The 13,803-nt window shown below is 46.0% G+C and overlaps 1 protein-coding gene across 4 annotated transcripts in view; it reads left to right on the top strand.

Moving 5' to 3' along the window:
* The window catches only part of EXT2 (exostosin glycosyltransferase 2), an 86,947-nt gene that overhangs the window by 68,213 nt on the left and 4,931 nt on the right, over positions 1–13,803 (top strand). For all 4 annotated transcript variants that reach the window (XR_005744161.1, XM_040328050.1, XM_040328053.1 and 1 more), the window contains exons 11-13: positions 2,798–2,941; positions 8,631–8,759; positions 11,344–11,426. Coding sequence is in view for 3 of the 4 variants with exons in the window: in XM_040328050.1 (XP_040183984.1) it covers positions 2,798–2,941; positions 8,631–8,759; positions 11,344–11,426 (356 nt within the window). In the remaining variant the exon portion in view is untranslated. The remainder of the gene's footprint in view (positions 1–2,797; positions 2,942–8,630; positions 8,760–11,343; positions 11,427–13,803) is intronic.

The following is a 13,803-nucleotide window of genomic DNA, read 5'->3' on the forward strand; positions in this document are numbered from 1 at the left end:
TGACCGCTGACAACAGGATCAAAACTACAGGAAAGTCAGAGCAGGCCGCGCCATCATTAGCAGCACCCCGAAATGTTAAACACGCTACTGGCCACATTAATAGGCCTGATTTACAAGCATTGGGGGGGGGGGGGTCTGGCAGGACGCTCAGATGAAAGTGGAGAGATTGGTCACTGGAATCGCACAACACGTTTAGACTACAAGTGTTCAACGAGCCAAAAACGTAACCGGAGGTCATCTCTACACAGTGACTTAGGTAATGGGCCCATTTGGACCATATGTGGACCATATATTTGCGCCTGCGCAGTCATTAAAGGAACATTAAGGACAAGTCACCGGCATATCAGAAGAGTTCTCAGACAGTCCATATTGCAACACAGGACTTGTTTGTAGAATGACAGCCTGCTTTGCTCCACAAGAACCTGTATAGCAGAAGTTTTTTTTTTTTACAGACAATACACATTACACCACAGGACCCGTTTTGTGGGAAGGTAGTCCATATTGCTTCACATAAACCAGTTATGGGAAAAGATATAGAAAGATTGAAATGGGACTTTTTAGGTGCATAAACAACACAAGGAATATATCAAAATTAAATGTTATTTATACAAAATTAAATAAATACAGTGTAAAATCCATCATACAGTAAAATATGGTTTCAGATATGCATACAGACAAATTTCTCTACATGTTTTGCCATTCGATTTGGCTTCCTCAGGAGTTTTTTTTGTCAAGCACTACTGAAACACAAGATAAACAAAAACGAACAATAGAACTCATATGACTCTCTATCCTTGAGGTTTCACTCCCGATGCAGCCTTTAAATTGCATTTTTAGGCGTTTCCATCTATATCTACAGGTAATCTTCTAGACCAGGGATATGCAATTATCGGACCTCCAGCTGTTGCAGAACTACAAGTCCCATGAGGCATAGCAAGACTCTGACAGCCTCAAGCATGACACCCAGAAGCAGAGGCATGATGGGACTTGTAGTTTTTCAACAGCTGGAGGTCTGCTAATTGAATATCCCTGCCCTAGACTCTATCTACGGTATTTATCGGCGGATACCGCGCACTTTTTTGCCCTTAAAAACAGGGCAAAATCGTGGGTGCACGATATACGCCGATACTCGCTTCCCGCGCTGTGTTTGAACCACTCCGCGACATATACCGAGCGCAGTATACTCGGCAGGCTCGGCTCCGCTCGCGGTCACGTCCTGTGCGTCCTGTACGTCCTTTTACGCAAGAGGACCAGAGTATACCCGAGTGTACTGCGCTCGGTATATGTCGGCGGAGTGGTTCAAACACAGTGCGGGAAGCGGGGATCGGCCGGACCGGACAAGGCCGCCGATGGACACCGGGCAAGACACCGACGAGGGGCATCCAAACTGTAAGTATTTATTTTTTTTCCAGGAATTTTCCTTCCAGGTTGGGGGTGCGCGCTATACGCCGGGGCGCGTTATATGAAGATAAATACGATAATCACTATAATATCATACCTTTTGAATACGGTATAGATTTTTGTCCAGTCATTTATATATATTTCTCTATGTGAAATTGTGTTTCTCATTTGTATATATTTTGTATTTATTGTTCATATTGTTTATCTTGTGTTTCAGTAGTGCTTGACAAAAAGGAGGAAGCCAAATCGAATGGCGAAACATGTAGAGAAATTTGTCTGTATGCATATCTGAAACCATAATTTGCTGTATGATGGATTTTACACTCTATTTATTACATTTTATATAAATACAATTTATTTTTGATATATTCCTTGTGTTTTTTATGCACCTAAAAAGTCCCATTTCAATCTATCTATGTTTTTCTAATAATTAAGGAATGTGGTGCCTATGATGTACAGGTGACAGGTAATATTGGCAATTCAGTTATGGGAAAGAGTTCATATTATATGACAGAACCTATCTGTAGGAAGACACTGTTGCGCTACTTCAGCCTTTTTCAACCTTTTCAATACAGAGGAACTCTTGAAATAAGTTTCTGGTCTCAGGAAGCCCCTGCTAAAAAAAAAATACTAAGGGCCAGATTCACGTATATGGGTGTAACTTTGTGCCGGCGTAGCGTATCCTATTTACGCTACGCCTCCGCAACTTGGACGGGCAAGTGCAGTATTCACAAAGCACTTGCTCCGTAAGTTGCGGTGGCGTAGCGTAAATGGGCCGGCGTAAGCCTGCGTAATTCAAATGTGGAAGAGGTGGGCGTGTTGTATGTAAATCAATCGTGACCCCACGTAAATGACGCGCTTAAAGAACGACGCATGCGCGCGCATGCTCAGTATCTCGTCAAATGTTTTCCCTAAGTTACGCCGGCTCAATGCCTGTGACGTGAACGTAACCTACGCACAGCCCCATTCACGTACGACTTACGTAAACAACGTAAGAAGATACGCTTGTGCCAACGTCCACTTTGCATTGGCTGCGCCTCATATAGCAGGGGTAACTTTATGCCGGACGTACGCCTAACGTAAACGGCGTAGCGGGCGCAAGTACGTTCGTGAATCGGCGTATCTAGCTCATTTACATATTCAACGCGTAAATCTATGGAAGCGCCCCTAGCGGCCAGCGTAAATATGCACCCTAGATACGACGGCGCAACTTTTAAATTACGTGGCGTATCAATAGATACGCCAGCGTAACTCGATCGTGAATCTGGCCCTATATCTATGACTCGTGATACCGTAGTGTGATGGTCAGTGGGAAGAATGCTCCTTATACATGTGGTCATTGGGGAGCATTACCCATTCCTCCTGGAATTCAAATTTTTTTTTCATGTCATTGCAGGTTTGGCGGGAGTTTCCTGACCGGCTGGTGGGCTACCCGGGTCGTCTCCATCTGTGGGACCACGAGATGAACAAGTGGAAATATGAGTCGGAGTGGACCAATGAGGTGTCTATGGTGCTAACTGGCGCCGCTTTCTATCACAAGGTAGGTTCCTTACATAGAAATTTTAATGTATTGCGTGGAAATACTCCTCTTGTGTTAGCGGCCGTTCCAAGATAAGGTGACCGTGTCCTATTTTACTTCATGGTCATCTTACCCCTGATTCTCCGCTCAATCGGCATCTTCAATAACCCCGGTACTTGGGGCCAGATTCACATAGAATTACGTTTCTCCACGGCGGCGTAACGTATCCCATTTACGTTACACCGCCGCAGGTTTACAGCGTAAGTGCCTGATTCTCAAAACTCTTACCTGTAAACTTGCGGCGGTGTAACGTAAATCCGATCGGCGTAAGCCCGCCTAATTCAAATTGGGCGGGCACCATTTAAATTAGGCACGTTCCCGCGTCGAACGTACTGCGCATGCTCCGTCTGGAAAATTACCCGACGTGCATTGCACTAAATGACGTCGCACGGACGTCATTTGTTTAGACGTTAACGTAAATGGCGTCCAGCGCCATTCACGGACGACTTACGCAAACGACATGAATTTTTAAATTTCGACGCGGGAACGACGGCCATACTTAACATGGCTTAGAACACCTAGGGCTCAGCCCTAATTTTACGCGGCGTAACTCGACGGAAACGACGTAGAGTAGGATCGACAGGCAGCGCGGACGTTCGGGAATCGCCGTAACTAGTCATTTGCATATTCTACGCCGACCGCAATGGCCTCGCCACCTAGCGGCCGGCCTAGAATTGCATCCTTAAGATCCGACAGTGTAAGTCAATTACACCTGTCAGATCTTATGGCTAGCTATGCGTAACTGATTCTATGAATCAGTCGCATAGTTAGGACGGGCGGATCACAGAGATACGACGGCGTATCAGGAGATACGCTGTCGTATCTCTTTGGTGAATCTGGCCCTTTTGGTGTATAAGGACACATCTGAAGCAGGTAATACCACCACCCAGGTGTTCTTCAGGTAATGCAGGATAACTTTCAGTGAGAAATCAAATGAGACACGGAAACAGATTTGAGTGTGTTCATAAGATCTCTGACCTTTACTGAATACTACAGTGGCTTATATGCAAAAGAAAGAAGGGAGGAGCTGTGTTTTAATGCATATGTCTTTAAAAGTTATACAAACTCTGTGTTTTCTTATCATGATTATAACTGCCAAATTTCGTTTAACAAGAACTAGCTGATTTTGCTTACACAACAGGCTGCTCCATGAATCAGCTTTAACCGCAATGAAGTCGATTGGTACTTCTGGATTTGTAGGAGTAGTGAGCTCCTTCTAGGAGGCAATGCTCAGGCCTAACTGACCAGTCACCAGGCCTGACCGCTGTGACATGAGTAGGACCAAGACCATGGCTCGACAAATCCCGGGCGCCAGGTCGCCATGGCGACTAGAAATAGGGTCCTGGCGACTTGAATTTTTTTTTTTTTGTGAGCTGGGGCCATCTGGTGGTGAGCCGTTGGTATTACAAGTTATTACCACCAGATGTGAGCTGGCGCCATCTGGTGGTGGCCGTTGGTATTACAAGTTAAGCATTACAAGTTAAACAGCAATTCTAATGTTGTTTTTCACTATTTTCCCTGCCATCTTCTTCCCTCTAATTAGAACCCCCAAACATTATATATATATATTTTTTATCCTAACATCCTAGAGAATTAAATGGCGATCGTTGCAATACTTTCTGTCACGCCGTATTTGCGCAGCGGTCTTACAAGCGCACTTTTTTTGTGAAAAAATGACACTTTTTTAAAATAAAAAATAAGACAACAGTAAAGTTATCCCCCTTTTTTTTTTTATATTATGAAAGATAATGTTACGCCGAGTAAATTCATACCCAACATGTCACGCTTCAAAATTGCGTCCGCTCGTGGAATGCCGACAAACTTTTACCCTTTAAAATCTTCATAGGCGACGTTTAAAAAAAATCTACAGGTTGCATGTTTTGAGTTACAGAGGAGGTCTAGGGCTAGAATTATTGCTCTCGCTCTACCAATCGCGGCGATACCTCACGTGTGGTTTGAACACCGTTTACATATGCGGGCGCTGCTCACGTATGTGTTCGCTTCTGCGCGCAAGCTCGTCGGGACGGGGCGCGTTTTCTGGCTCCTAACTTTTTTACCTGGCTCCTAGATTCCAAGCAAATTTGTCAACCCCTGACCAAGACTAATTTACCCTGTGTAAGCCTCAAAACCATTGGACACAGAGCTTACAAAGTGTTTAGTTTCCCGACTCTTATTTAACGTGGGTTGGGCTTTCAAGAGACTTTTTCACTTTTAGACACATAAATGCAGGTCAGTATTCATTAACCACTTAAGGACCACCTCCTGCAGATATACTTCCGCAGAATGGCACGGCTGGGCACAAGCACGTACCTGTACGTCCTCTTTACTTAAGCCGTGCGTCACGCGCACCCGCGACCCGGTCCGAAGCTCCGCGGCCGCGGGACCCGCGGACCTGATCGCCGCCGGAGTCCCGCGATCGGTCCCCGGAGCTGAAGAACGGGGAGAGCTGTGTGTAATCCTTCCCCGTTCTTCACAGTGGCAGCTTCATTGATCGTGTGTTCCCTAATATAGGGAAACACGATCAATGACGTCACACGTCCAGCCCCGCCCCCCTACAGTTAGAAACACAGATGAGGTCACACTTAACCCCTTCAGCGCCCCCTAGTGGTTAACTCCCAAACTGCAATTGTCATTTTCACAGTAAACAATGCATTTTTTGCTGTGAAAATGACAATGGTCCCAAAAATGTGTCAAAATTGTCCGAAGTGTCCGCCAGATCGTCGCAGTCACGAAAAGAATCGCTGATCACCGCCAGTAGTAGTAAAAAATGTTTTGTTAGAAAAATGCAATAAAACTATCCCCTATTTTGTAAACGCTATAAATTTTGCGCAAACCAACCGATAAACGCTTATTGCGATTTTTTTTTTTTTTTTACCAAAAATATGTAGAATACGTATTGGCCTAAACTGAGGGAAAATTTTTTTTTTTTTTATATATTTTTGGGGGATATTTATTATAGCAAAAAGTAAAAAATATTGCATTTTTTTTTTCAAAATTGTCGTCGCTCTATTTTTGTTTATAGCGCAAAAAATAAAAACAGATCAAATACCACCAAAAGAAAGCTCTATTTGTGGGAAAAAAAGGACGCCAATTTTGTTTGGGAGCCACGTCGCACGACCGCGCAATTGTCAGTTAAAGCGACGCAGTGCCGAATCGCCAAAACTGGCCAGGTCCTTTAGCTGCCTAAAGGGTCTTAAGTGGTTAAAACCATATCATTGACCGATGGACATTGATAAGACCTACAATTGGCTTTATACAAGAAAAGAATATAGGCCCAGATTCAAGAAGCACTTGCGCCCGCGCAACCATAGGGTGTAACGAGTGCTCCTGATTCAGGAACCTCGTTACACCGAATGCAGCCTAGGATATGACAGACATAAGCCTCCTTATGCCTTCACATCCCAGGCTGCATTCTTGCGTTGGCCGCTAGGGGGCGCGGCCATTGTGATCGGCGTATAGTATGCAAATTGCATACTACCACCGATTCACAAAAGTTGCGCGGGCCCTTCTCACGCAAGGTACGGAGTTTCCGTACGGCGCCTTTAGCATAAGGCTGCTCCTGCTAATAGCAGGCGCAGCCAATGCTAAAGTATAGCTGCGCCTCCCGCTCGCGACGTTCAAATTTCACGTCGTTTACGTAAGTGAACCGTGAATGGCGCTGGACGCCATTCACGTTCACTTACAAGCAAATGACGTCCTTGCGACGTCATTTGCCGCAATGCACGTCGGGAAAGTTTCCCGACGGAGCATGCGCTGTTTGCTCGGCGCGGGAGCGCGCCTAATTTAAATGATTCCCGCCCCCGGCGGGATCATTTACATTAGGCAGACTTGCGCCCGGCTGCTTAGCATATTGCCCGCGCAATTTACGGAGCAACTGCTCCGTGAATCGCGGGCAAAGCGCAATATTTGCGTGGGCGCAGAGAAAAAAATTTGCTCTTTGCCCACGCAAATATTGCGCGATTCTACTTGAATCTGGGCCATAGATTTTGTTGCCCCGCAGGTCATTACGTCTGTTTGGAAACTTTTTTGCTTATTGCTTTGAAGCTGGCAGTACCTCCTCGTTGCACCCTTAGTAACTTGTATGGATCATCTGTCAGACGCCGGGTGATTCACTGGCCTCTGTTACAGTAAAAGCTGCTTTTAAGGCTCATTCTGTAGCACACTCTTTAGTGCATTCCTCGCTGACTGTACGGTTCCCAGGAGGGTCTTTAAAATGTTCAGATGTTCCTATGTTTAAAAGTAACATGTTGGCGATGCCTATATAAGAATTTTAATTAAATGCATATTTGCAATTTTTTAGATTGTTTGTTTTCCCTGTGAAAAAATAAACATATTTACAGTATGTAATGACTAGTCGTGTTTTTGGTTTTAAGCATTTCCCGGATATATCAGGGAATTTATCATGGCTTTGTAATTGGGCAGGTTCATGCAGGGGCAAGACTAAGGGGTGTGGGCAAGAGGGGGTGGATGCCCTGGGCACTGTGGTATCATGTGAGGTGGGAAGGAGATTGGGGGAGCAGCGCCCGCATATGTAAACGGTGTTCAAACCACACATGTGAGGTATCGCCGCGATTGGTAGAGCGAGAGCAATAATTCTAGCTCTAGACCTCCTCTGTAACTCAAAACATGCAACCTGTAGATTTTTTTAAACGTCGCCTATGAAGATTTTTAAAGGGTAAAAGTTTGTCGGCATTCCACGAGCGGACGCAATTTTGAAGCGTGACATGTTGGGTATGAATTTACTCGGCATAACATTATCTTTCATAATATTAAAAAAAAATGGGGATAACTTTACTGTTGTCTTATGTTTTAATTAAAAAAAGTGTAATTTTTTCCCAAAAAAGTGCGCTTGTAAGACCGCTGCGCAAATACGGTGTGACAGAAAGTATTGCAACGATCGCCATTTTGTTCTCTAGGGTGTTGGGATAAAAAATATATATAATGTTTGGGGGTTCTAATTAGAGGGAAGAAGATGGCAGTGAAAAATAGTGAAAAATTACATTAGAATTGCTGTTTAACTTGTAATGCTTAACTTGTAATACCAACGGCCACCACCAGATGGCGCCAGCTCACACATCTGGTGGTAATAACTTGTAATACCAACGGCTCCCCACCAGATGGCGCCAGCTCACAAAAAAAAATTCTAGTCGCCATGGTGACCTGGCGCCCCGGGATTTGTCGAGCCCTGATTTAGGTTGTTAAAAAAAAAAAAGAGAGAGATAATTTAGGTAATAGTGATCACAGAGTAATTACGTTTTCCATGATAGGAAAGGGAGACACGAGGGAAGGATAAGAACACAATCAAATAATCCAACTTTACTAAGCTTTACTCCATAATACATTCAGGAGGTCGGTAGTCGCACCTCCTGAACACCTGACAGTAGCTACTAATCCACACAAGTGCAAATGTGAACTTAGCCCGCGCAAGCATTCCAGAATTCTGTGCCGGGGGTTGGCCTTGCGTTTTTGCAACTTTTTTTATTTAAACTTTGCAAATGAACATTTCCTGTTTTCCGACCACAATCATCAGGTTTGAATGAGTGTTTTGTTAGCCCACAGAGCTCAATAGCTAAAGCCTAATTCTAATGTCATTATATTGCTAGACTAATGGAGGTTTTATCTTCTGATCCTTTCATGTTCCAATGGGCAGTATTTCAACTACATGTACACCTACAAAATGCCGGGAGATATTAAGAGCTGGGTGGACGCACACATGAACTGCGAAGACATCGCTATGAACTTCCTTGTTGCCAATGTAACAGGGAAAGCTCCTATTAAGGTAAGGCCATATTATTATTATTCTCGAGTAACGGTGTAGTAAAGAAACCCACGTGGAAAAATGTGTTTTCATTAAGGATGTCTCTGTACTCTGCTGCATTCATCTTTCCCTCCATCCTGACTAGTCTCCCAGTTCCTGCCGCTTAAAAACATCCCCACAGCATGACGCTGCCACCACCATGCTTCACAGTAGGGATGGTATTGGCCAGGTGATGGGCGGTGCCTGGTTTCCTCCAGACATGACGCTTGCCATTCAGGCCAAAGAGTTTAATCTTTGTTTCATCAGACCAGAGAATTTTGTTTCTCGTGGTCTGAGAGTCCATCAGGTGCCTTTTCAAGGCGGACTGTTCAATTTTGAGTGCCATGGCAAAAGGCTGTGAATACTTCTGTACATGGGAGGAGCCTGTGATACTTATGTACATGGGAGGAGCCTGTGATACTTATGTACATGGGAGGAGCCTGTGATACTTATGTACATGGGAGGAGCCTGTGATACTTATGTACATGGGAGGAGCCTGTGATACTTATGTACATGGGAGGAGCTTGTCATACTTCTGTACGTGGGAGGAGCCTGTGATACTTCTGTACATGGGAGGAGCCTGTGATACTTCTGTACGTGGGAGGAGCCTGTGATACTTCTGTACGTGGGAGGAGCCTGTGATACTTATGTACATGGGAGGAGCCTGTGATACTTATGTACATGGGAGGAGCCTGTGATACTTCTGTACATGGGAGGACCCTGTGATACCTATGTACATGGGAGGAGTCTGTGATACTTATGTACATGGCAGGAGCCTGTGATACTTCTGTACATGGGAGGAGCCTGTGATACTTCTGTACATGGGAGGAGCCTGTGATACTTCTGTACATGGGAGGAGCCTGTGATACTTCTGTACATGGGAGGAGCCTGTGATACTTCTGTACATGGGAGGAGCCTGTGATACTTATGTACATGGGAGGAGCCTGTGATACTTGTGTACATGGGGGGAGCCTGTGATACTAATGTACATGGGGGGAGCCTGTGATACTTATGTACATGGGGGGAGCCTGTGATACTTATGTACATGGGAGGAGCCTGTGATACTTCTGTACGTGGGAGGAGCCTGTGATACTTATGTACATGGGATTTTTTATTTTCTTTTAATTTTTAATAAATTTGCAAAGATTTCAAACAAACTTCTTTCACGTTGTCTTTATGGGGTATTGTTTGTAGAAGGGTTGCCTGCCCTCTTATAGCATCAGGGGGGTGCCAGTTGCTGCTCCTCCTCTTGGTTGAACATTCAACCCACTTCCTTTGAGCCCAGGGTGACAAGGGCACACCTCCTGGGGGTGTGTCATCAAGCCAGCCTAGGCTCACAGGAGAATGATATAGAGAGCAGTACCCACATCTATATGTTTTGCTGTTCTCAACATCATTTAATACAAACCATCGCCTATGAAGGCACGTAGGGGTGTCTAAACTACGGCCCTCCAGCTGTTGCGGAACTACACTTCCCATGAGGCATTGTAAAACTCTGTCATTCACAGACACGACTAGGCATGATGGGAATTGTAGTCTCGAAACAACTGGAAGGCCAGAGTTTGGACACCCCCCAAGGACGTTACAGATAGACTGAAGAAATCTCGGAAAAAGCTACATATACAGCAAATGTAAATAAAAAGGAAAGCCTGCTCCATGGGGATTGGTTGGGTGTCTTTTAACCTTTTTCAGATCTGACCTTTGATAATTAAAATCTGTTGACGCTTCTCTATGCGGGAACCGCCTTGTGTATCGAATCGCTGTGTTTCCTCAGTCGCCAAAACCAAGCGTTGTTAGATTTTGGGAGAGGAATCACTGGAAGCCCTATATAGACGACCATCTGTCCGCCCCGGGACAGCTGACCCGAGGAATGTTAATTACAAATTTCACTCCTCGCGAATTTTAATTTAAAAGTGATCTCGCAATCAACTTCCCCAATCCCCCCGCATTACCGGGGTATCTTGGCCTGTAGCGCCTTTTGCTTTGATCGCTGGCCCTTAGCGCATTCATTTCCTGTGCTGTCACCGCCAGCCCCCCTATCGGATGCCACGGTGACACCTCTCCGCCCTGTGATCGCCGCTGTAGGTTGGTGGCCCCTCGCCATCTCCACGGACGGTTTAAGGACCAAATCTTTGCCCCCCCCCCCCCATCTCTTTTCTGGCAGGGATTACTCCAGCGCTAAGGCACCACGCGGCTCCTCTGCCGCGGTGGGTGAAGGGTACAGAGGAGCCGCAAAGCAGCTTGAAAACTCCACCACACCAGATGATGTTTACACAGGGACCTTAGCGGTGTGAGAAGTCATTAAAAGGGAATTAAAGGGCTTGTCATCGCCAGTTTTTTTTTTTCCACCTCGCATAGATATGGGAGAGGAGGAGAGCATGCAAATCCTGCCGTCTGTTTTCCTTGGATTTCAGGCTTAGCCCCGAGCCACTCGAGCCGCGTAGCCCCTCTAGCCAGAGGATGACAAGCGGCATATCAGAACAGAGCAATGTCCTGTGCTGGGTAAACAATATTTCATCTGTCGGTTGTCACCCTCAACAAGATTTCTTCTTCTTTATTCCCACAGGTCACGCCAAGGAAGAAGTTTAAATGTCCAGAATGCACTGCGATCGACGGCCTATCCCTGGACCAGACGCACATGGTGGAAAGGTAAGCCGCCTATACAGTGCTTCTAAAGGTTGAAGCTTTTTGCTTTAATGCACTCTCTGCATTGAAAGGGGTTATAAACCCTCCTGTTTTTTCACCTTAACCACTTAAGACCCAGGCCTTTAGGCAGCTAAAGGACCCGGCCAGTTTTTGCAATTCGGCACTGCGTCGCTTTAACTGACAATTGCGCGGTCGTGCGACGTGGCTCCCAAACAAAATTGGCGTCCTTTTTTCCCCCACAAATAGAGCTTTCTTTTGGTGGTATTTGATCACCTCTGCGGTTTTTAGTTTTTGCGCTATAAACAAAAATAGAGCGACAATTTTGAAAAAAATGCAATATTTTTTACTTTTTGCTATAATAAATATCCCCCAAAAATATATAAAAAACATTTTTTTTCCTCAGTTTAGGCCGATACGTATTCTTCTACCTATTTTTGGTAAAAAAAAAATCACAATAAGTGTTTATCAGTTGGTTTGCGCAAAATTTATAGCGTTTACAAAATAGGGGATAGTTTTATTGCATTTTTATTCAAAACATTTTTTTTACTACTAATGGCGGCGAACATCGATTTTTTTCGTGACTGCGACATAATGGCGGACACATCGGACAATTTTGACACATTTTTGGGACCATTGTCATTTTCACAGCAAAAAAATGCATTTAAAATGCACTGTTTACTGTGAAAATGACAATTGCAGTTTGGGAGTTAACCACTAGGGGGCGCTGAAGAGGTTATGTGTGACCTCATATGTTTTTCTAACTGTAGGGGGGTTTGGCTGTAGGTGTGACATCATCGATTGTGTTTTCCTATAAAAGGGATCACACGATCGATGACGGCGCCACAGTGAAATACGGGGAAACTGTGTTTTACACACAGCTCTCCCCGTTCTTCAGCTCCGGGGACTGATCGCGGGACTCCAGCGGCGATCGGTTCTGCGGGCCCCGCGGTCCCGGAGCTTCGGACCGGGGCGCGCGCCCGCGACCCACAGCTGGGCACTAGCAGAGGACGTACCTGTACGTGCTTGTGCTCAGCCGTGCCATTCTGCCGATGTAAATGTGCAGGAGGCGGTCCTTAAGAGGTTAAAGTAGATGTAAACCCGCTCACTCACTCACCCACTCACTCACCCACCCACTCACCCACCCACTCACTCACCCACCCACTCACCCACCCACCCACTCACCCACCCACCCACCCACCCACCCACCCACTCACCCACTCACTCACTCACCCACCCACTCACTCACTCACCCACCCACTCACACCCCACCCACATACTATATAATGCCCATGATCCGCTCTGTTGATCTCCCACCATACAAAATAAGAAGGTCACAAAAGAGAATCAAATCTTTTTTTTTCCTTGTTCTTATATATTATGTGGCAAGGTCTGTCAGCCAAGAGAGGAGAACTGGAGACCTACTATTCTTACGCCTCTTTCACACGGAGCGGACTGTTTCTGTGTCCGCTCCGTGTGTCCGCAAAAGCTCAGCGGGGATCATCCATCATCCCCGCTGAGCTGTCGGCGGATAGGGCGGTCCCCGCACACAGTGCAGAGACCGCCCTGTCTCTCCTCCGCTCTCCCCTATGGGGAATCGGATGCAGACGGACCGTCTGTCCGTCTTCATCCGATCCGTTCCGCCGGACGGAAGAAAAATAGTGTTTTTTCCGTCCGCAAAAGCGGATCCTGACGGACGCGAATGGTTGCGGACGGTAGCGGATGCTCCATCCTCTAACGGACGCGATCCCATAGGGAACCATTACAAGTCCGTAAACGGACTTGTAATAAGCGGACGAGCGGTCCGCTAATGTGAAAGGGCCCTTAGTGGTCCCTATGGAGGACCTTCCAGAGAAAGATGGCCGTCCTGCTGAGGCTATAGAACGGCGCCAGCTGTGAGGGGTTAACAGGTTCTCTGAGTTATGTAAGCCGTCATCTCTGTCCATATGTCGGAACTTCACTATTCAGGCCTTATCTGTAGCTGGGGCTGAGGGCTGATTGCTCTCCTGTCAGGCAATCGGCTGCAGGAATGGCAGGAATGTGAGGGGGGATTGGAAGACCCACAGGAGGGAATAGAGCTGTACGTCTCCCCTGTGCAGGTCTCTTGTTGCCTGTCGGGATTAACCCCTTCGCCACCTAGCAAGCCGACTCCTATGCTTCCCCCTAGATCTCCACTATGGATGTGTCTCCTATACGGCATTGGGAAGACGGGGAGAATCTGATTGATATGGGAAGCCAGACGGCATCCATCTTGTTCTAGTCTGACTTCTTCTACGTGGAATCTGATTGATTGTGATTGGTCGCTGCTCTGTGCATTTAGCATTGCGCTGTTTGCTTCTGTTTCGCCCACTTCAAGAACGCAAAACCTGCACTAAAAAACACA

This window comes from Rana temporaria, chromosome 11 (assembly GCF_905171775.1).
Source record: "Rana temporaria chromosome 11, aRanTem1.1, whole genome shotgun sequence".
NCBI lineage: Eukaryota > Metazoa > Chordata > Amphibia > Anura > Ranidae > Rana > Rana temporaria.